We start from the raw sequence: 21,613 nt of genomic DNA, 5'->3' as shown, positions 1-21,613 counted from the left end.
GTCAGTAAACCGAAGGTTACCACAGGTCCTCGGCTCGCACGCTCCGTGTTCTTATCTGTCGCAAATTCTTATTTTATCATTATCATCCATCGATGTTGCATGCTCCTGGATGGCACTGTTAGGTGATCATGTAATTGTAACAATAGCCCAAATCATGCATGTTATACCCACTAAAAGTAAGTTCCCTAAGTTACCTTCACTGTTTATATTGTTTATTAATCTTTATTATGTTTCATATTCAGCTTATTAAATCGTTACATAATTTATAATAATAATGCAATGTATTTTTTATATATGTAAAATGGTTTAAAATCTTTTGAAGGCAAACACAGCATGACGTGATTTATGTGAACTTCATACCATTGAGCGTGATTGATCGGAGAACAAATCTAGAATCTCTGACTTTGATAAGAAAGAAAGTATATGCGTAAAAAACGTCACGTGGGCTTGTTGTCTTGTCTACTTTGGTCTGTGTTCAAGGATGCTCCACATTGTATTATTAAAAATAAGCTGTATTTGTCATATGACTATCTGCTAAGAGTTGCTATATAAGATTATTTCAATGAATAATTAATTTGGCGCATGGTCAACTATTCCTTATTATATACAATATTAGATTCGTATTCGCAGTTTATTATGTTTCATTATTAACAATTAATATTGTATACTTTTGATGTTATATCCATTTATTAAGAACAAATGCAATATAACCGGTCACAGCCATCAATTTTCAAGCGCATATTAAGGTGTTACAATCCCATTTTTTTATCATTATACCTTTGTGCTATATCGGCATTGGTCGCTATACCCTACTGCGCACGTGGGTTTGTCCATCAATGCACGAATATTGTCTGGTAAATGTGTTTCACCGATATCTGGCCTATCCCTGAGGTATATAAATCAAGTGTTGTAACGTCAATAGAAATTATGCTAGTAAAGGGATATGATATTTATTTCTCACAATCTGCTTTAAAATCTGCTGGCATTTTCTCTACATCAAGGTTTGTTCTGAGATATTCCATCAGCTATTACAGCAGCTCAACCGACAGCGATACCTAAATGCCAATTTATCTTAGCTAGCTAATAATAAATGCCCACTTTCTACTTCAATCGGAGCGGCGGAGTCCGTACAGAGTCCGTTTAACTCTCAATAGCGAACTGCATAGATGTGCTTCCCGTGAATAAGAAGTCAAAAGCATGTTAATCGGGTCCGCTCAGTCCGTTACCGCCATTTCTGCTCATTACTCTTTTTTAGTGGAAGGTGGGCAATAAGGGTATGTCTGCCGTCGTGGCTGTTGGTTCATTGGTCATATCATCACAAATGGTCAACATATTTTCATTTCCTATTTTATAAATAATAGTTATTGGTAATATCTCAGAGATAAACCATAAGGCTATGGGCATTTTGTATGTAGCAGCCAGCCCGATGTTCCTTCTCTTATAAGCACTTGTTTTTAGATGAAGCCGATATGGACAGGGTTTTCAAACTGCCCTCTACTACTTTTATTGGAGAAAAAGAGAAGGCTCTTCCCCTGAGGTAATTATATTTTAGACATAATTTATTTCTCATCATATGATAATTGCTTCGCAGGTTTATACAGGTTTCCTCAAGATGTTTTCCTTCACCGTAAAGCTCGTGGTAAATTTCAAATGTAATTTCGCACAATAATTTCGAAAAACTCAGAGGTGCGAGCCGGGGTTTGAATCCACGATCCTCTGCTTGAGAGGCCACAAGTCAAACCACATGGCCATCCAATAGTCATTCAATGGTTTGTGTGAAGTTCCCAATCCGCACTGGGCCCGCTTGGGAACTACGGCCCAAGCCCTCTCATTCTGAGAGGAGGCCGGTGCCCAGCAGTGGGACGTATATAGGCTGGAATGATGATGATGATGATATGGTATATTTAGAATGTGGTTAGCAAGAGTTGTAAAAGGAAAATGAAACCGCAAAAGAGCGTTGTCATTATGCAAATAGGTATTACAGTATCTATTGTCGTGTGGGTGTGTCTGTTGTTGATTACTAAAGCGGTTAATACCACACCTTTCCGCAAAATTGTGCATACAATTTGCTATAAATGGAACGATTGCATAATGCACGTACGGACTTGAAACTGTCATGGATTATCAATGATCAGATAAGATGCCTTTCTAGAAATGTTTACTTTTAAGAACTGATAATACTGAAATACAGTATACGTAACTACAACAAAAAGAGATTTTGCAATAAAATCTTAATTAAATCTAGCAAAGGGGCACTAATTTCTTATTTTCAACTCACGGAAGTTTGTTTCAAAGACTCGGAACTCTTCAGTTTTTTTGGAAAGCAAGGGTGGAAAAATAAAATGTGTCACCTGACGCTAAATGTTAACTGGTACGCATAAACACTTGCAACGAGGATGTGTTGCCACTTTGCCTCTTGTACACCACACCTTGTAGAATGTCAATCCAAGCCAATCCATTCTCCAGCCTATACACATCCCATTGCTAGGCACAGCCTACCCCTCAGAATGGTAATGCTTGGGCTGTAAGTTCTCACGCGGGCCAAGTGCGATTGAGTAACTTCACACACACCATTGAAGTGTCCTCATGTTTTTACCGAAAAGCTAATTGTAAATTTCAATTGTAATTTCGGTCGCAAGTTCCGGAAAACCAAGTATTGCAGCCCGGGTTCGACCCTACGATTTCCTGCTTGAGAGCTAATCAATATGCTATGGCGTGCATTTAGTAGGCAGCAGGGTAAGCAGCGCTAGTGCTGGTGGCGCAAACTTCGAGTAGGTACCAACTGTCTACCCTGGATCCTGGAACCGACCCGATGCACGCCAATGGGTCTATAGGCTAACCCCCTGTTTGACCATCCATTGATAAAAATTTTTTGACGGATAAATGTGATGCCGTCTCTGTTTGTTTTGTTCGAATAGACGGAGACGGCATCCGTCAAATATAATTAATCAATGGTTTGTGAAACAGCCCCTAAGTACACTAAAATACTGAATACTGAATACCAGGGCTTGTTGTTGACCTAACGTTAATGTTTCAGGGAAATCCTGTACCGTCTCGAACAGGCGTACTGCAACAACATAGGTATCGAGTTCATGTTCATTAACTCGCTGGAGCAATGCAACTGGATCCGTCAACGCATGGAGCCCCCCGGCGTCACCAAGATGAGCCCTGAGCAGAAGAGGCTGATGCTTGCTCGCCTTACCAGATCTGCAGGGTGAGACTATCATTATTTAGCCACCAAAATACAGTTAAGCTAGGTCAGGGGTTCCTAATATTTTTATACTAGGACCCTCTTTTTCTCGACGCCCATGTACCGATTTGCGACGCCTCCTAGGATAAACTTACGCAGATAGGTTGTAGTTTCGATTATGTAGTAACATTCAGCCTAATTTTCCTCCTAAATACTGTTTATTCTTGTCAAGTTTTGAAGATGATTAATGAATTAATAAGTTTATATTTCGTTCCAAAAGTGATTTAGTAATTTTTTCGTCTTTTCTGCTCTGAATGCGTATGTGTTATTTTATTACGGTACTATTCAATGAAATGTAATTCTCTTTCAAGAACAATCTTTTTGAGCAATTCACTCAAGCGGCGCTTCCTTACTAAGTCGGAAAAATAAATATCAGGCTTTTTAGCTAGATGCTCCCGTGACATTTCTTTTTCTATTATTATTAATTAAAAATTAATAAATGTGATCCAAATAGGTTTTCCTTATGCGTTTTGTTCTACTTTAATTACTTTATAACAAACCAGTGCTCTAAAAAGATAATACAGTTATAGCGATGTTTATTTACCTTTAAATTCGCTATCAAAGTAACATAATAACGGTTTGTTTGTTTCACCTAGATTCGAGAACTTCCTTGCGAAGAAATGGTCCTCCGAGAAACGCTTCGGTCTTGAGGGATGCGAGATTTTGATCCCTGCCATGAAGCAGGTCATTGACGTCTCCACCAAGCTTGGCGTGGAGTCTATCATCATGGGAATGCCCCATAGAGGTGAGCATCTGCGACCTTGGGCGTACGAGCGGACAAGGTCACCTCTCCCAGCGTGCACACTGACCACCACTTTCCTTCATGCTTTGTTGGGGGAATGTAGTCAGATTTGAAATTTGATAATTTAGTTTCTATGATCAAAGTGCAAAAAACGGAAAAGTAAAAAAACATTCGAATTGATTGAATGATTAATAAGTAGTAGGCACAAAAAGAAAGAAAACAGCACTTATACTATTGTATTACGTGATATAGTCCAAGAAATATGAATTGACCATCTGTAAGTTACCAATTCATATTTCCTGAACTATATATTGCCGTTGATGTTGACCACCTATATACATAATTATATACCCGCGCGGTTCTGCAGTTTAACGAAACTCGCATAATACCTATTTTTCGCATGTTATTTTCTTCGCCGCGTAAATAAGGTTATGATTAAAAGTAAGCTGCTAATGTTGATTCTACATACTTAACAAACAATTTTCATTTTTATTTTCATTTTCGGTTTTGCTATAAAAAGATAACGTAATAACACGGTGACAGATAAAGAGATATTGCCATATTTATTATCTTAGATTGGACCTGTTTATAAGGATGTAAATAATGGCAATAGGACTCTAATTTTAAACACCAATTGGTATTTGGGATAACACGCGTCACTCATGTATTAGTAGAGATATAACCATGCTCGACATGTTTCGGACTACTCTGTAGTTCTTTCTCTAGGCGTGCTTCAACGGGAATCTCGTTCTCATTGTACTAGTTATGGCAACGGTAGTAGCGGGCTGTTTTCCGCAACTTGCGACTTGTATTTTGCGTGATCGGCTGTAGGCACTGTTCAGTGTTCATGCCAGCCTAGCTCCTGGAGGAAGCCTAGCAGACCCTTCACGTTGCCGACGACTTCCTGGAGTGATCCCGGTGACCCGAGGTTTAGTGCCCTGTAGTTCGCCACATCAGAACATTCCAGTAGGATGTGTGTCTCTTCTGCCTCCATGCACGCTCTGCACAGGCAGCTTTCTCATTTTGTTAACCATGTGTCTACTTCGATTACAAATACGTGAGTGACCCGTGTATTCTATTTGTCCATGACTTATTGTATATTTTCCATTGTTTGCATTGCCCTTGTTCCAATTTTATCTAATTTATTGGCGACACATATTACCGATAAGCAATCACTTTTTATATGCATTCCTGCATCGATAAATTTGAAAAACAAAGCCGGCTCAGCACGAAAGCACGAGTCTAGACACAAAAGGTTCCACCATACCAAAAAAAAAAACATTTCTTGGGTAGAAAACCTCCTTTAATTTGTATTTGTTATTTGTTGTTACAGCGGCCATACACCAATGTTAACATTTCAATTTTCTACTTAATATGGTTGAACTGGTACAGCCCTGTAACAAATAGTCGGACATACGGGCAGATAGCGTACGCTTTCTAATAGGGTCCCACAGGTACCCTATTACCCTCGGAACGCACTATACGGTTAGCCACGCAGTTGTAGCGCGTCGTCTCTAGTATAGTTTGAAATGAGACGTAGCAGTATAGTGCGTAAGCATAACTATCACTGAACCTGGTAGTTTATCTTCACCAGCAAATAATTACGGGTCTATATTAGAATCTATACATATTCAAAGTCATAATGTAATGTTTGCCATAACTCTTTTTTTCTTGAAAACTATCAATACTAACGACTTTTACAGGGTGGCCATTTCAAAGTTCCAGAAAATTTTACAGCTTTGGAGGAAAATAATGATGGCAAACGATCGTTATGACAAACATTACATTATAGCTTTTTTATGGATCGCGAATGAGACCCATAAATACTTATTGTTTCGCAGGCCGTCTCAACGTCTTGGCTAACGTCTGCCGTAAACCGCTTCACCAGCTGTTCACGCAATTCGCCGGTCTTGAAGCTGAAGATGACGTGAGTTAAAAAAGAAGAAGAAAAGAAATTACATTTATTCACAACACAAAACAACAATATTATTAAGTACGATAGTATAGATAGTAAGATCATATGTGTCATTGGGGTGTAGTGAATCGGACACTGGCTCAGCATAATGCTGAGGAGTTCAAAACGGTTTAGCGCTTCAGCCAGCACAGTCGTTGACCCTCTGACCGCGAGGTCTGATAGTTGTTATATTAACTCGTACGCTGAAACCCGATAGCATATCCAAATAGCTTGTGAGAAATGGCTTCACTGAGCGTTTTAAGACAACGATAACAAACGCTGGACTTTAAACTTGTCAACAGAACCAGGACATAACTCTTACAACAAAACACTACTGCGTGATTGCGCAATTATTATTTACTATCTAAGTATGCGGCATTTCTTACACTGTATTCTTAACCAAAAAGCTAACGGCAAATTACTAGTAAGCGCCGTCTGTATTATTTTCAGAGGGCTGCTCACTCGTTTACCTTTACTTGCCCGAATTTCACTTGCCATACCAACCAACGTTTGCCATAAAATATATGGAACCGTGCTGTTTTCAGGATTATTTTAAATGTCATCATATAGAATGCAGTAGGTTGGGTTAGGTTAGTTTAATATTGACTGTGAAGAAATTACTATTTCAGAAATAAATTACTTTATGGCAAATGAAAATTCTAGAAAATGATACATTCGGGCTTATGAAATTCGGGCAAACGATAGAGAACCCTGCACACTACCTGTAAATTTTGGTTGTGCCCCCTCCTGTATTTTTTTATACCAACACCTATATGACCGAATAGACATTATCGTGTAGTCATCCGTAAAAAAATAAGGTTTTATTCTTGTTAGAAGTGTCACTGGCTTAACCTGAGGCTACAAATACACATGCCTGTACCTCGCGCATTTTGGTACAAGTACCTGGCGCATTGCACGTACGTCAGTCAATCTTCATACAAATAATCAAGCGCGCGAGCTACTCGCATGAAAGAGTGCGAGCTACAGGCATGTGTATTCTCAGCCTGAAAGACAAAGTATTCTTTGACTCGTACCTCACCTCGTCATGGCTCTGTTACTGTATTAGTTGAATGTATGTATAGACTGCTAATACCGCAAATTTTGCAGGGCTCCGGTGACGTCAAGTACCACTTGGGCACGTACATCGAGCGTCTTAACCGCGTTACCAACAAGAACATCCGTCTGGCTGTCTGCGCCAACCCCTCGCATCTGGAGGCCGTCGACCCCGTCGTGCAGGGCAAGACTCGCGCCGAACAGTTCTACCGCGGCGACAATGAAGGCAAAAAGGTAATGACCACACAACAACAAAAACTACGGAGCCGCAATGTGAGCCACATGCCGACCAAAAGATCTATCTGCTTTATGTATGAAGTCCTGGCACCGCGGCTAGAATGAAACACGTCAAACACGAAGGTAGTCGAGGTATGTACGACTTGTTTCGACCCAATCCGTGGTTCCTTGTCAAGGTTCGACTGCTACGTGACCTGACGTGCTGACGTGACTGATACGTGAGTGACTCGAGTGAGCCGCAGCTAGACTGCGTACTTAACGATTTATGTTATATGGCTTGAGTATACATTTAATTTTGTTGTACCCTTAAATTATTATTGTATTTTATGAATTCGTCTCTCCAAACGCACAAGTTGTATTACAATAAACGAACATTATTTTCATAGTAAACAAAGGTACGTTTCGTGTTGATCAGTTTTATCTTTGTCTAGACATCTCAGATCTAATCTTACGCTATAGCACTTGACTGAAGTGCGGGCGAGGGGTTATCGCAATAATAGTATATCCTAGCTTAGATAACTGATATGGCTTTAATTAAAGGTCGACGGCTCTTACAGTACTTTGGAGAGTTTCCATTAAATGTGTTGTGATCTTGTGCACCTAAGGTTGATTGATGTACACATTCCAAACTCCACCAAGACTGGCAACAAGTAGCTAAGTAACGCGTGCTGCATACAACCGATCGCAAGATATGTACATAATATGACTGTGTCCGTACAACTTTAAAGCGCGTTTACACCAGGATTATTTTTGCCCGACTACGGGGACTAGAAACTGACATGAGCTTCTAATGGCGTGTACACGAAAAACAGGGTCGGTCGGGAAAGAGTGTCACCCCCGATTAGTATAGAATAATCGGTAAATTGTTGAAAGACCGCGTGCAGTCCACCCACTGAGAATACGCCTGTTGTGAACACTGCTTTATTTTAACCTTCAACTATATCCCAGTGCTACTAAAAGCCAAAGAAGACTGATGTGTGTCCGCTCGTTAGTTTGAACGTCGCATTGCGAATCACACCTTACATGTGTAAATAAAAAAAAACGGCCAAGAGCGTGTCGGACACGCCCAAAATAGGGTTCCGTAGCCATTACGTAAAAATTAAGTAATATTTTTCTAAGGATTTCGTATTTTATACGGAATCTTCCAAGTTAAGGTATATTTTATTCCTTAGGCTGCTATTTACTCTTAAACTACTAATAATTCTCAAGCAAACTTAGCCGTTTTCCTTGCAAGTTTGATATACTTACTACCATTGTGATTTTTTTCAAATTTTTCCACCCACCGGTTTAGATTTTAGAGGGGGGGGGACACCCTATTTTAATGAAAATTTGCACTTTAAAGTTGAATATTTCGCAAATAGATCACTGAAACGAAAAATCGTCTTAGCAAACCCCTAATGGTTTTAAAAGACCTATCAACGATACCCCACACTATAGGGTTATATGAGAAAAAAAATCACCCCCACTTTACGTCTATGGGAGGTACCCTAAAAAAAATTTGTTTTGAATTTTTTATTGTACTATTTTGTCGGCATAGATTATATATATATCCGTGCAAAATTACAGTTTGCTAGCATTGATAGTCCCTGAGCAAAGCCGCGGACGGACGGACAGACAGACAGACAGACAGACAGACAGATAGACATGGCGAAACTATAAGGGTTCCGTTTTTGCCATTTTGGCTCCGGAACCCTAAAAACTTACCTATACTTGAAAGGTTTAGAAAATTAACTAAATATAAACAAAACAACGTCAATTGGTGTCTTAATTCCCTCATTAAACTATCTAAACATTAACAGTTCTGTATTGAAATACATTAGTCTAGTATGTATTCAAATAAGTAAAATGTTTAAAATCCTTGAATGTACCAAATATGGCTGTTGAAGTTTGCTTATTTAGTTAATTACCTAAACCTTTCTAGTATAACATACTCAACCCTAATGAAACGTCGCTAACATATCTAATAAATCTTGTTCTAGGTCATGTCAATCCTTCTACACGGCGACGCAGCGTTCGCGGGCCAGGGCGTGGTGTTCGAAACTATGCATTTGTCGGACCTGCCCGCCTACACGACCCACGGAACCATCCACATCGTCGCCAACAACCAGATCGGCTTCACCACCGATCCCCGACACTCCCGCTCCTCGGCATACTGCACAGGTGAGTCTCAACTGGTGCCTCGATGTCTCTGTTGGATCTACTTGGGATTCACTAGGAGTTGTATAGGAAATTTAATCTAGTTCATTGTAGTACCAAATTTCAGGGTATCGCACCGTTGAAAGTGCGTAAAACAGAAATCGAGATGCAAGATAAAAGAAAAACATTTACCATGCGTTATATGATTCATCAGAGATGTCCTGCTGACACTAGGCTTTAAGCGGGGAGCCATTGTGATTGATTGATTTGTTTACATTGTAACTTAGTTTGTTAGTAGCTTGATTTGCATCTCACTTGCGTATTTCCTATGTTCATGCTAGAAACGATATACTTTCTCTTGGCTCACGCAAATGCACTCATCAAAAGTACCTAAGGAATTTTTTATACCTGTACAGTTTTGAACATTTGAACATATTGAGTCAAAACATCAAACTTGTCTAGGGATAACGAGTCGAAGACTTTTTTGGTATGTCTATTTCAACGGATATGCCATGTAAAATGTTAATAAAAACGCGTGTAGCTCAACACTTTTGCTCACATGTCACCATTGGACTAATATATAATATACTATTTCACAGACGTGGCCCGCGTGGTGAACGCACCCATATTCCACGTGAACGGCGACAATCCCGAGGCGGTGATGCACGTGTGCAATGTCGCGGCGGAGTGGCGCGCCACATTCCATAAGGACGTGGTCATCGACATCGTCAGCTACCGCCGCAACGGACACAACGAGGTCGACGAGCCCATGTTCACACAGCCGCTTATGTACCAGAAGATCAGGAAGACCAAGCCAGGTATGCCACAGGATTGCGTTCGTGTGTAATGTGGCGGCGGAGGGACGCGCCACATTCCATAAGGACGTGGTCATCGACATCGTCAGCTACCGCCGCAACGGACACAACGAGGTCGACGAGCCCATGTTCACACAGCCGCTTATGTACAATCAACTACAAATATTACAGCCAAAGTTACAAAATTATGCATACACGACCTTAATGTTACGTCAATAAAGTCGTGTATCGAGATAATGATATTACTTTGTAGTTTTTATTACACTTTTACGTCTCTTTCAGTTCTGGACATATACGCGGAACAGCTGATAGCCGAAGGCGTCGTGACGGCTGACGAAGTAAAGGACGTCAAGGACAAATACGTCAAGATCTGCGAGGACGCCTACAGCCAGGCCAAGCAGGAGACTCACATCAAGTACAAGGACTGGCTCGACTCACCCTGGTCCGGCTTCTTCGAGGGCAAGGACCCCTTGAAGGTAAGAACACTACTATAATAACATGTGATATAACAACTTGGTATAGCTCTACTATACCAAGTTGATACGCAGCGCCTTTTGAGGCTGGCGCCCCATCTGATGCCTAATAAATTCACTACATCCTCTTGTCTGTGTTCTGGCTGGGGTCGTTGAACTCGTAATGATCACTGACCGTTTTTTCATTTGGTCGCGCTGTTAGCGAATCCAGGGTCCTGAGAATAGGTTCTCTACCTTTGAGGCTTTTTTCTAAAGCTCCCATTTTTTACTTACAATTTTTTTGCAAGTTTTCTACTGTCACTGTCCCTTTGAAACCCTTCAACGCCCACACTGTCTTATGGCTTCCAATCTAGCGACTTTGAACCCAACAATTGTTCAGGTCTCACCGACCGGTGTCGTGGAAGAGACTCTAGTGCACATCGGCAAACGTTTCTCCGCGCCGCCACCCAACGCGGCCGAGTTCGAGATCCACAAGGGTCTACTCCGCATCCTCAAGTCACGCATGGAGATGGTGGAGAACCGCACCGTGGACTGGGCGCTGGCTGAAGCCATGGCCTTCGGGTCGCTGCTGAAGGAAGGCATCCACGTGCGCTTGTCCGGCGAAGATGTCGAGCGAGGCACTTTCTCGCATAGGTAAGCCGATTTTTGTCTCGACGACCTGATAAGCGTAGCGGTTAGAGATTCAGACTTAGTGCAAGGGTGATCTAGGTACTTCATGAGACCCAAGATCTTCTGTTTGTTTACTGACTGAATAGATTCTGTGCAATTTACTCGTACCAATGAGTAGGTACATTATCAGTATTTTTTATATTATTGTATATGCCTCAATCAAATCGGCTACTGATACTAGTCCCCAGTTGATTCATATTGATTCAAATGGACTAGTATCAACGATCAACTTGGTCATGGATACATATTGTACTCGTAGATTGATCAAGAGGTATCAACTCAAAATAATCCACCTTTTTAATTGAAACCTCCCAAAAACTGAGTAAAGTGTCTCTTGATCTAGGAGTGCAATATATGTACCATCAGCAAAATAAGTGGTTTTTTTTTTTATTTGACTGTATGGAAAACGAGCAAGTGGGTCTCCTGATGGTAAGAGATCACCACCGCCCATAAACATCTGCAACGCCAGGGGTATTGCAAATATTGTCTATCAATTTTTAAACAAGTTCCTATCAAATGAATATGTCGCTAAAGTGGAACTTTCAAGTTGACAGACATGTCTATTGGCATTATTGTTTTATGACATGCAAACGATTATCAACTTTAGGGTGGTAGACCACATATTTGGCTGATGGTACGTATGTATCATGACCTAAACAACGGCCCGCGATTAAATCTACAAAGAATTCGTTTATTGCAGTATCGTGGAAACTATGCAATATTCACACTTTTTTTCTTCAAAGCGTGCCCTGATGCGTTGTTATAAACCCTTCAACGTTTGTGCGTGCAGGCATCACGTGCTGCACCATCAAAAGGTGGACAAGGCGACGTACTGCGCGCTCGCGCATCTCTACCCCGACCAGGCTCCCTACACCGTCTGCAACAGCTCGCTCTCCGAATACGGTCAGTAACTCATCGACATCGTCACCGACGTGTTAAGTAGATGACGCCTGTCGACGACAATCATCACGTCTTGTAGTACAGTCAACGTCATAAATAAGTGATCACTTTTATACCTTGCCACTTTAACGTCATGTTTGAAAAGCCATACGAAATGGTGTAACGACTGAAAGCGACAAGGTACAGAAATGATCACTTTTGACTGTACCTAAAGCAGGCTTTGATATCTTCGGAATTTGCTTCCTATGTTGTTCTGAATATTTAATTCGGTTTTAAGAATGTAATTGATATGATATTTTGAACAATATTTTGATATTTGAACAGTTTAATCTTAAATTTTAAATATTTAGAACTCCGGTTTTTCTGCCCTATAGCAAGCTATGTCAAGCTTTAGGGCGGTTTCAGACTAGCGTTTTTTCTGCTCGTATATGGTCGTTTTTGGCCTACGCGCCTACACGCGCCCTAGATTAGACCGAACGCGCGTGTACGTGTTCATTCCTGCGTGACCAACGCTCGAACAAATCAAAACCGCACTTGTAATCCAAAAACGAGCTTATACGCCCAATAAAAATAGTCAAATACCGTATTGGTTTACCGTACTCGCGCTCGTCCCCAGGCGTGCTCGGTTTCGAAGTGGGTTACTCGGTAACGAACCCCAACGCGCTGGTGCTGTGGGAGGCTCAGTTCGGCGACTTCAACAACGTGGCGCAGTGCATCATCGACCAGTTCATCTCCAGCGGGCAGGCCAAGTGGGTCCGCCAGTCGGGCATCGTGCTGCTGCAGCCACACGGCATGGAGGGCATGGTAAGGACACTACACTGTGAAAAACGCAGATACAGGTAAACACTTAAGATGACCCGTGGGCTACTCCGTAACGAACCCCACCCAATGCGCTGGTGATGTGGGAGGCGCGCGGTTCGGCGACGCAAACAGTAAACAGCCACAAACAAAAAAGTTTCTATGTATTTTCTGAATCAAAATTATACAGATTCAAAAGAATCTGTATAAAACTAAAAAATAAACAATCAAATAAATAAAAAAAAAATCGAGACAACTAAATGTTTATAATTATTTAGCAATGCATAAAAAATAAAAGGTTCCACTGTTGTTATATCATCTCCTCGTAATCGAAGTGAAAAGCAATGTAAAACTCTAGCATTAAACCCATTTTCCCCTCGATGTGTCTATCAACCCTCGCCGTACCGGCTGAGGTGACTATATAAACTGCTCGGGTAAAATCGCTCGTTTTGTGCTCTTATTGTACAATCTACTATTTCGCGATGTTTTTTTTACTTTGTCTTCTACGTGAAACAAAGCCATTGTGCTTATTATTAATTTTATTTATTTAAAAAAGTGCCCTAGTTAATCTCGGTCAGGCCAACCAGGATACAGTAATTGCCACGGTTTTGGCAAAATCACTTTTTTTGTGGTTGGTATCTTTATATCGTGTAAGATATGATTATGTGGTGTCCAGGGTCCCGAGCACTCGTCGGCCCGCCTCGAGCGCTTCCTCCAAATGAGCTCCGACGATCCCGACTACATGCCGCCAGAGAGTAACGACTACGAAGGTTAGTGTATAATAATATGTATACGATTAAAAGAACATTAGATTGTATTTGTTTACAACTTCAAGTGGCAAATGTTGCCAGTTTGTGAGTGTTACGTTTTTGGGGCATATTTTTAGGGTCTCTTTCGCCACTCATTGATTAATTTTATGTGATAGATAAATGCGATGCCGTCTCTGTTTAGACGACATCATAGATGCATCTCAAATAAAATGTATAAATGAGTGGTGCAATAGGTCCCTAATGTTTTAAACTTTCACTATCCTCATTCATGACTAATACTCGTATCACCCGGGAGTACGACTCTATATTGTTAAAATTACTTCGATATTTCGACCACATTGCACGAGTAGATGCATCTACTGCATCGCTGCATTGTATCGAAACGTCGTTATTCTTTTTGTGTTAGGCTTGTTTATGAGCGAGCGTACATTAATTTTCGAAAAACTCTTGAGAGGCCATAAGACAAACTGCTAGGAGGGTAATTACGACTTTTTGAGTGCCATTTCTTTAGTATCAATAATAGTAATCAGTAGTAGTAATCGCGCCATTGATGCACATTTTAAGAACGCACGTTGACAGCGCGTTTTGCATTTCATAGAGCAGCCTGTAAGTCATTTGCGTATTGCGTTTGTATCGATACAAACAAACGCGCATCGACGGCGCGTTTAAATAATCAGTGTGTGCACAGATAGGCCCTCACTAGTCAGTTAATGTTTAACAGTGCGCCAGCTCCACGACTGCAACTGGATCGTGGCCAACTGCTCGACGCCCGCGTCCCTGTTCCACATCCTGCGGCGGCAGATCGCGCTGCCGTTCCGCAAGCCGCTCATCATCATGACGCCCAAGTCGCTGCTGCGCCATCCCGAGTGCAAGAGCTCGTTTGACGAGATGAAGGAAGGAACCAACTTCAGGAGGTACTGTGTACTGATACAGTCAAATGGCGCGCTCTTGTGATACTATTAAATAGTGCCACACGAGTACGGCATAGGTTCTCAACTTGGATGATAACATCAGACCTTGCTATGTTACTAGCAATGAAGTACAAGCTACCCCTACTACTATCCTTTAGTAGGAGACTAGAGGAGCTGTGGTAGCGGAGGAGCAAGTTAAAAAGGTTGTAGTTTTCTTCCCTTACTCCAAATAACGTTTTAAACGTGTTAAAAAATGTACTTTTCCACTTTGGCTCTGAGTTGATTGGTATAGAGTCTATATTATAGACCTTTGAAAAGTAACGCTTCCATCAATCAATTATCTTACTAGCTTTAGTATTGTTTTAAAAATGTCTTCCTGATTCTACATTTTCGAACAAACATCCGCTTTACGCAAGCCTGTCGTTGTTTCAGATTGACCATATTTTTTTTGTTTTTTTACCCAGAGTGATCCCCGAAGAGGGCGCGGCGTCCGAGAACCCGGCTAACGTGAAGAAGCTCGCGTTCTGCACGGGACGCGTCTACTACGACTTGATCAAGGAGCGCCGCGAGCGGGGACTCGAGAAAGATATCGCTATCGTCAGGTAACCGTTAGTTTAGGGTATATTTTAGTTTCCATTGTTACATTGCTGTGAAAAATACAAGTATTCCTCTGGACTTGTGTCGCGGACCAGCGGAAGGGAAATAAATTGAAGGGCTGTACAGTCGGCAACAAGAGTTGCTAAACGAAATAAAAATGTTAAAGCTACTAGTTCTCCGTCTTTCCCAACTCACGTTTCCCAAATGTTTCATTTGCCAACTCATGATTTTTTTTGAAACTATATTTTTTCGGAACTTACATAAAATAAACCTAACCTAACCTACTGTGTTCTATAAGAGCATAAAATACACTTTTTAGTTTCGGAGAAAATTGAGAGTTGGTAAAAGAAACAGTTGGTAAAAGGAACATTTGGCAGACAATAAGGGGCTGTTTCACCATCCATTGATTAGTGTTAACTGGCGGTTAGGTGTGATGCCGTCTCTATTTGTTTTGTTCGAATAGACGGAGACGGCATCACATTTAACCGTCGGTTAACGCTAATCAATGGATGGTGAAACAGCCCCTAACTCTGCGAAAAGGCAGAACCCGATTATAGACAAATGACCTCCAAAAAAACGTTTGGCAACGCAGGCTGGAGCAGATCTCTCCGTTCCCGTACGACCTGATCAAGGCGGAGGCGGCCAAGTACAGCAACGCGCAGCTGGTCTGGAGCCAGGAGGAGCACAAGAACATGGGCTCGTGGAGCTACATCGAGCCGCGCTTCCGCACGCTGCTACAGAACCAGAGGCAGATCAGGTTAATAAAATACTGCTCCCGGGTAGCTACGACCGTTTCACACGCTATCAGTTTCCTGTCGCATTTATTAAAGGAATGAGCGGGTTAAATGTGACAGATATAATTTCACTCGCTCGAGTCGTCTACGATAAGGATCTTTGCTACGGCTAATGACATTTACCATTGTCTTTTTTTATTACATTGATTAGTGTGCACTTTGGTTCTTGTGTCCTTTGTGATTGCCACCAGGGTAAGCTTCCAGCTTTCCCTGAAAACTATTGTGATCAAGAAACGAGTGTGTAAATGTGGCTTGCAGGTTGTGTTTGAAAAAAGTTCTGGAAACTGCAAATATTTATTGTGTTTTTTTTTACGATCAGTCTAAAACAGTTAGAGCATGCATCTTCAATCTTCATGAAATAGTTCAGTCATAATGTGCAGTGCACGTTTTATAATTTGGGTTTAGTTTTGCTTGTCATTTATCTTCAAATTTCATCATTACATAACATAATTTCTGGAGAACTTTCGAGTATTTTTGGTTAAGCACTTTGTTATATTACGCTCTATGCCATTCTGGAATCATACATATACGTCTTGTCATAATTCTATACACGATGATTTTTATCGGTGATCAGCAGTTAAAAAATATTAATTACTAGCTAAAATGAAATTCAACAGACGCACGAGGTCTTAAGCATTAGCTCATTGTTAAATTAATAACAATTAATTATTATATTAAAACCAATAACTATAGCATACGAGACCATCCTACATTAATTATTGAATTGAAGTAGATATCTACTGGAAATTATACACGATTTTGACAATGACAACTTATTACTCATAACTCATAAGTTAAAGTAAAAGGCTTTTGAAAGAGGTTGTAAGCTCGTGCTCGTTTGCCATACAGTCGAATAAAAAAAAGATCACAGACAAAAGTATTAGTAGGGTGACAAAGAATTTCTGTTAAGTTGTTTTCGAAATAAATATATCAAAGAAAAAAAAATACGGTTTCTGTAAGACTTAATTGTGATTGCTATCAATTATTGAATTAGAAAAATTGGTACCTGATCACCGATTAAAAATCACCGTGTAAGATTTTATGGGGCCTTAAATTATTATCATTGTTTGTGTGCCGCGCATGTACTAACGTGTCCACGCCATAATCTGTAGTCCTCGAGATTTCTATGGTCCCATTTGCAAACCGTCAGTCTAGTACCTAAATGAAGGTTTTTTGTGACGGGTGGAATATTAGTTGGTGTTACTGCCGTGAGGTTTGTTTGACATTAAAATTTGTGTCAGATTTGGGATTGATTTATCATTAAATGAGCCAATCTCAAGCTGGACTGAAACGTCAAACGGACCTCACGATACTAATGTCATCTAGCGATATTAACCTGTCATAAAACCTTTATTAAAATTGTACTCAGATGATGGTCCTCAAATGGGTAAATAAAGATGTCGGTGACTATAATCGGCTGTTGATTGCAGGGCAAAGTCCCAAGCCCAGGGGGGTAGCTGGTTTAGCCAACTTTTCGGCCGCGCAGAGTCCGCGCCCCAATCTGTCGAATCGGACGTGGAGTCTGTCCCACGCACCATTAGGTGAGATATCGACAGCAATTAAGAAACAGTTCTGTTACCTGCTAGAAGGGGCTTGATCTTTCTGTTGTCACTTTGCATGATTTTTTTATCACACTTCTTTTTTTTTTGGTTGCTTATCGACATTTACGTCATGATTGGTCACTACATAATTGGCTTGCAACTTACCAATAATACCGGTATCAACACAGTATAAACCGGTATTTTTGGTAACGGTTTTGATACTTGGTGACTAAAGTGGATACTTTGTTTTCTTGAAATAACTTTTTTCCATGTCCGTATTTTCTATGTTTCTTCGTAAAAAAAACTAGTTTTACTTGTTAACCAACGAATGTTTGCTTCAGCTTGGCTTTTTGTAGTTATGTTTTGTGTTTTTAACAAATTTCTGCTTATTTTGTTTACTTTGTACTCTATTGAATTTATTATTGAAATATTTACTTGTTAATATTTATCAAGGCAGTTGGCTTATATTCGACATCTTGAAATCTAAAAATCTATTTTGTGAAGAGCTGAAGAAATAAACTTCAAACAAAGAGGCAAGTTTGCACAGTTGCCTTCCGTTTCTAAGGAAAGTTCAATCAACCTACAGGTACCAGGTACTCTAGAATTGAATTATACGTTGAAAGAGAAATAAACCTGCAAGCCATACAACGCAAACCAAACACTTATCATTTGAAGCAAAACTAGTGAGAAAAATCCTCCCCCACTCGAAACGCCTACGTTGCTTCACGTGAGTTTTCGTTCAATCAACAATCAACTTGTTCGTGAAATACTTTAGGATTTTATCAGTAAAACTATTTTTATTTGGGGCCCGTACCGAAAAGGCGTCGGTCCGTCCGTCTGTTACAAGGTACCTTTTGAACCGTAAATACCTGAACTGTTTATTATTATGCCCGCTAAAGTCAAAATTTACAAGGGATTCGTTAGGGTATTTTTTGCCTGAATGCGAAATATATGGTGGTACAGTCAGCAGCCAGGAGTGGATGAGCAGTAATGGAGCTCGAAATGATCGACGCACCCTCTTAATCTTTTCGCCGCCACGTCAAATACAAAAGATTTCACCCATACGCCATGTCTGAAATTGAATCTTAACACAATTTAACGAAGGTTGCTTTTGCATTGAACTAATGGACGTATATATAGGTCGTTGGTGTGGAACCGGCGGTGCGTATATTATATGAGTCGTTGGCGCCGAAAAGGTTAAGACCTTAGCAGTAGATTCGTGTATAGTTCGTTTTAAGCATCACAGCCGCTCATTCACCTCTGCTGATGATAATGTAGAGTCGGAGCCCTTCGTGTGCCAGACAGACTTGCACTTGACCGATTTTTTCTTTGCTGATTTTTACTCAAAGTATTGTTATAATAGGATAGGTAGACGGCGCAATAAAACTTTTATGGTGTCATCTACCCTATTATTATGTTACGTGGTAGATACGTGAGCAATAATATGAAAGTTTGTAATGAAACAAATGATTTAAACAAGCTTTGTCATTGTTTGTTTCATACATAAAATAATGTCGGTTTGGCTATCATCCTGTTTCACTTTTTGCGTGTAACAATATAATGTTGGATGCCATTGTTCCTGCTATGGCATTTAAAATAAAGTTTAATATCTGTATCATAAAAAAAACTAGCTCTTAATATATTTATCCATTGATGATTATCTGTTGTCCATCGAAATTTCCCCCTTTTAGGGGATGTTAATCAATAATAGTGTAGCAGCTTTCTATCAATATAACAATTTCTAGAATCGTTTCAGTAATTTAAGTTATTACCTCCCTCCAAACAAACATAGACAAATAAAGTTTGCTCCTTGTTGCAGCTACAACGGGCGTGCGACCGCCGCCTCTCCCGCCACGGGCTCCAAGGCGGCACACACCAAGGAACTCAAGAGCCTCCTCAACGAATTCTGTCAGCTATAAACGATTCATCAGACCAACTCGTCATCATACCTGTGTCACCCTCGGTACGCTCACTGACGTACCGACATTTCGGCCAAATCTTACCGACCGCCATACCACTTCACGTACACAATATGAATAGTAACACTATTCTTCACTGTATTAATAGGCTTTATTTATTATCTCGAAACGAAAATTTATTTTCGACTGCGTTTTTTCGTTTTTCGTCTATTCTATTTACTTGTCAGTATTTTGCTATAATTCTCTTCACGATTAGGTAGGATAGTTAGATAAATTCTAATTTATTTATTTAATGTAGCATAATACGTGACTTGAAGTTTCTACATTATTTATTTTTATAATTAAAGCAATAAACTAGTATCACGTAGTCTCCACTTTAATATGCTAAATTTGATATAATACATTGTCCAATGTAGCCGTTTTACTGTCATTTGTTTTTGTACATAAACGTAATTAAAGGATTTATTTTTTGTATGATTTTACATAACTGATTAGTGATTTTTCTGCTAACGGGTTAAAGTTAATACGTTCCTTATGCTAGTCCGAAACGTAAATTGTTCGTGATCGGTTTACAATTAATATTATGGAGCACTCGTGTAACGATATTATCTATGAGATATTATATTAGCTAGTATTAAACTAATGAGCGATAGCCGAGCACTAGTTCCGATGATATTGCACTGTAGAAAATATTAGTGGGTGTAATGAGTTGTTAGTCACCTCGGTCGTTATGTTTTGCACCCGGCCGCAAGCTGTATAGACGGCGAGCCTCGTAGTTACCGCCGCTCTCGGCTCTGTAAGGAGAAACACCAACGTCCCTCGCTTTGTATAAACCAACGCGTATTGTTAACTATATCTGACTAATAAATCGAGTGTTATGTCGTTACCTAATCTCTGCGTAGAATTATTAAATACAATTACTTTAACATAAATACCTTGCCTTATGTAAAGGAATGTTGTTTCGGTTTACACATGTAGAACGATCCCTCGTCTCGCTTTCCAGTAAAATTTGTGGTTATATTAAATACTGGCTTTGTATAATTATTAGCGTTTTAGAGGCACAGTTATTGTTAATTTGATCATTTTGATGTTCACATTGTATTTGAAAATAATGCTCAGGACGGATGGAGAAATGTGTGGTTTATTTGTAATAGGATGGAATGCAAGGATTGTGGATGGACACGCCTGAGCCAATTTATTGCTATGTTAGTTTGAACAAGTTACTTTACAAATAAATATATATATTAAATGACAGCAGAGCTTTTCATTATCCCTGTGTTTTTTGCAATGAACCAATAAGTAATAAGAGGCATTGAAATGCTACTGTATGTAGGTATCTCATTCTATAAAGCGATGTCACGCCTTTCTCGTTGTCAACGAGCACACATTTTTCGTATCTGACCGAGCGAGCACGAAGCGTCTTCGTTTCAGCTTGGGTAATAAGTAGGTAAAGGTTTTGTATGTATGTTTGGCCCCCTAACTAGTGTATCCAATTTTTCATACTAGTTGCATAGAAAAGTGGATACTTATGTTAGGGCACCGACTGTACTATGTCGGTCCGGATGTGCGACTATTTTCTACAGGTCGCATTTATCGACTCTTCAAGCTTTGTGAGCATGTTCGATAATTATATAGATAATTTTCTATTCAATTTCTAGACATTTTCATAATGGTGCAACTTATGAGGTCTACAACTCAGAGCCACTAGTATGTATAAAACTAAGGTTTTAGCAGATTAATGTACAAAATTTGAGCCCCAATTTTTACAATAATGGGCTTACACCCTGAGCTGGAAAATAGAATATATGGCTTTTTAGCCACATGCACGGTTGCATTTTTAGCACGCGCGAGCGTTCTATTTTTAACCGACTTCAAAAAAGGAGGTTCTCAATTCGGTTGTATTTTTTTTTCTCGAGCCAGCAGGAGGGATTGAAGCCCAATATGACATGCGTAGGTGAGGTAGATGACTATAGGTCCACTCCTGCTGGCTCGTGCTGAGGCACCGACCGATTTCAGACTGGTAGAAAATTATTTTCAGGTTTTTGTAGTCGGTT

At 40.1% G+C, this 21,613-nt stretch overlaps 1 protein-coding gene across 6 annotated transcripts in view; it reads left to right on the top strand.

Annotated features, from left to right (window-relative positions):
• Ogdh (oxoglutarate dehydrogenase Nc73EF) overlaps positions 1–20,813 on the top strand; it is a 39,383-nt gene extending 18,570 nt beyond the window's left edge. For 4 of the 6 annotated variants that reach the window (XM_074095051.1, XM_074095048.1, XM_074095050.1 and 1 more), the window contains exons 7-23: positions 1,459–1,537; positions 3,038–3,214; positions 3,847–3,995; positions 5,834–5,919; positions 7,054–7,233; positions 9,216–9,396; positions 9,972–10,190; positions 10,470–10,663; positions 11,040–11,293; positions 12,120–12,232; positions 12,846–13,033; positions 13,704–13,797; positions 14,519–14,711; positions 15,173–15,310; positions 15,898–16,062; positions 17,530–17,640; positions 19,460–20,813. In XM_074095051.1, the coding sequence (XP_073951152.1) occupies positions 1,459–1,537; positions 3,038–3,214; positions 3,847–3,995; positions 5,834–5,919; positions 7,054–7,233; positions 9,216–9,396; positions 9,972–10,190; positions 10,470–10,663; positions 11,040–11,293; positions 12,120–12,232; positions 12,846–13,033; positions 13,704–13,797; positions 14,519–14,711; positions 15,173–15,310; positions 15,898–16,062; positions 17,530–17,640; positions 19,460–19,559 (2,621 nt within the window). In that variant the 3' untranslated portion in view covers positions 19,560–20,813. The remainder of the gene's footprint in view (positions 1–1,458; positions 1,538–3,037; positions 3,215–3,846; positions 3,996–5,833; positions 5,920–7,053; positions 7,234–9,215; positions 9,397–9,971; positions 10,191–10,469; positions 10,664–11,039; positions 11,294–12,119; positions 12,233–12,845; positions 13,034–13,703; positions 13,798–14,518; positions 14,712–15,172; positions 15,311–15,897; positions 16,063–17,529; positions 17,641–19,459) is intronic. The other 2 variants (XM_074095053.1, XM_074095052.1) reach the window with 1 other exon arrangement.
• Positions 20,814–21,613: the final 800 nt, after the last annotated feature.

Source organism: Choristoneura fumiferana, chromosome 12 (genome assembly GCF_025370935.1).
Source record: "Choristoneura fumiferana chromosome 12, NRCan_CFum_1, whole genome shotgun sequence".
NCBI classification, from domain to species: Eukaryota; Metazoa; Arthropoda; class Insecta; order Lepidoptera; family Tortricidae; genus Choristoneura; species Choristoneura fumiferana.
The sequence above is the reverse complement of the archived record's forward strand: the minus strand, read 5'-3'. Positions and strand labels throughout refer to the sequence as shown.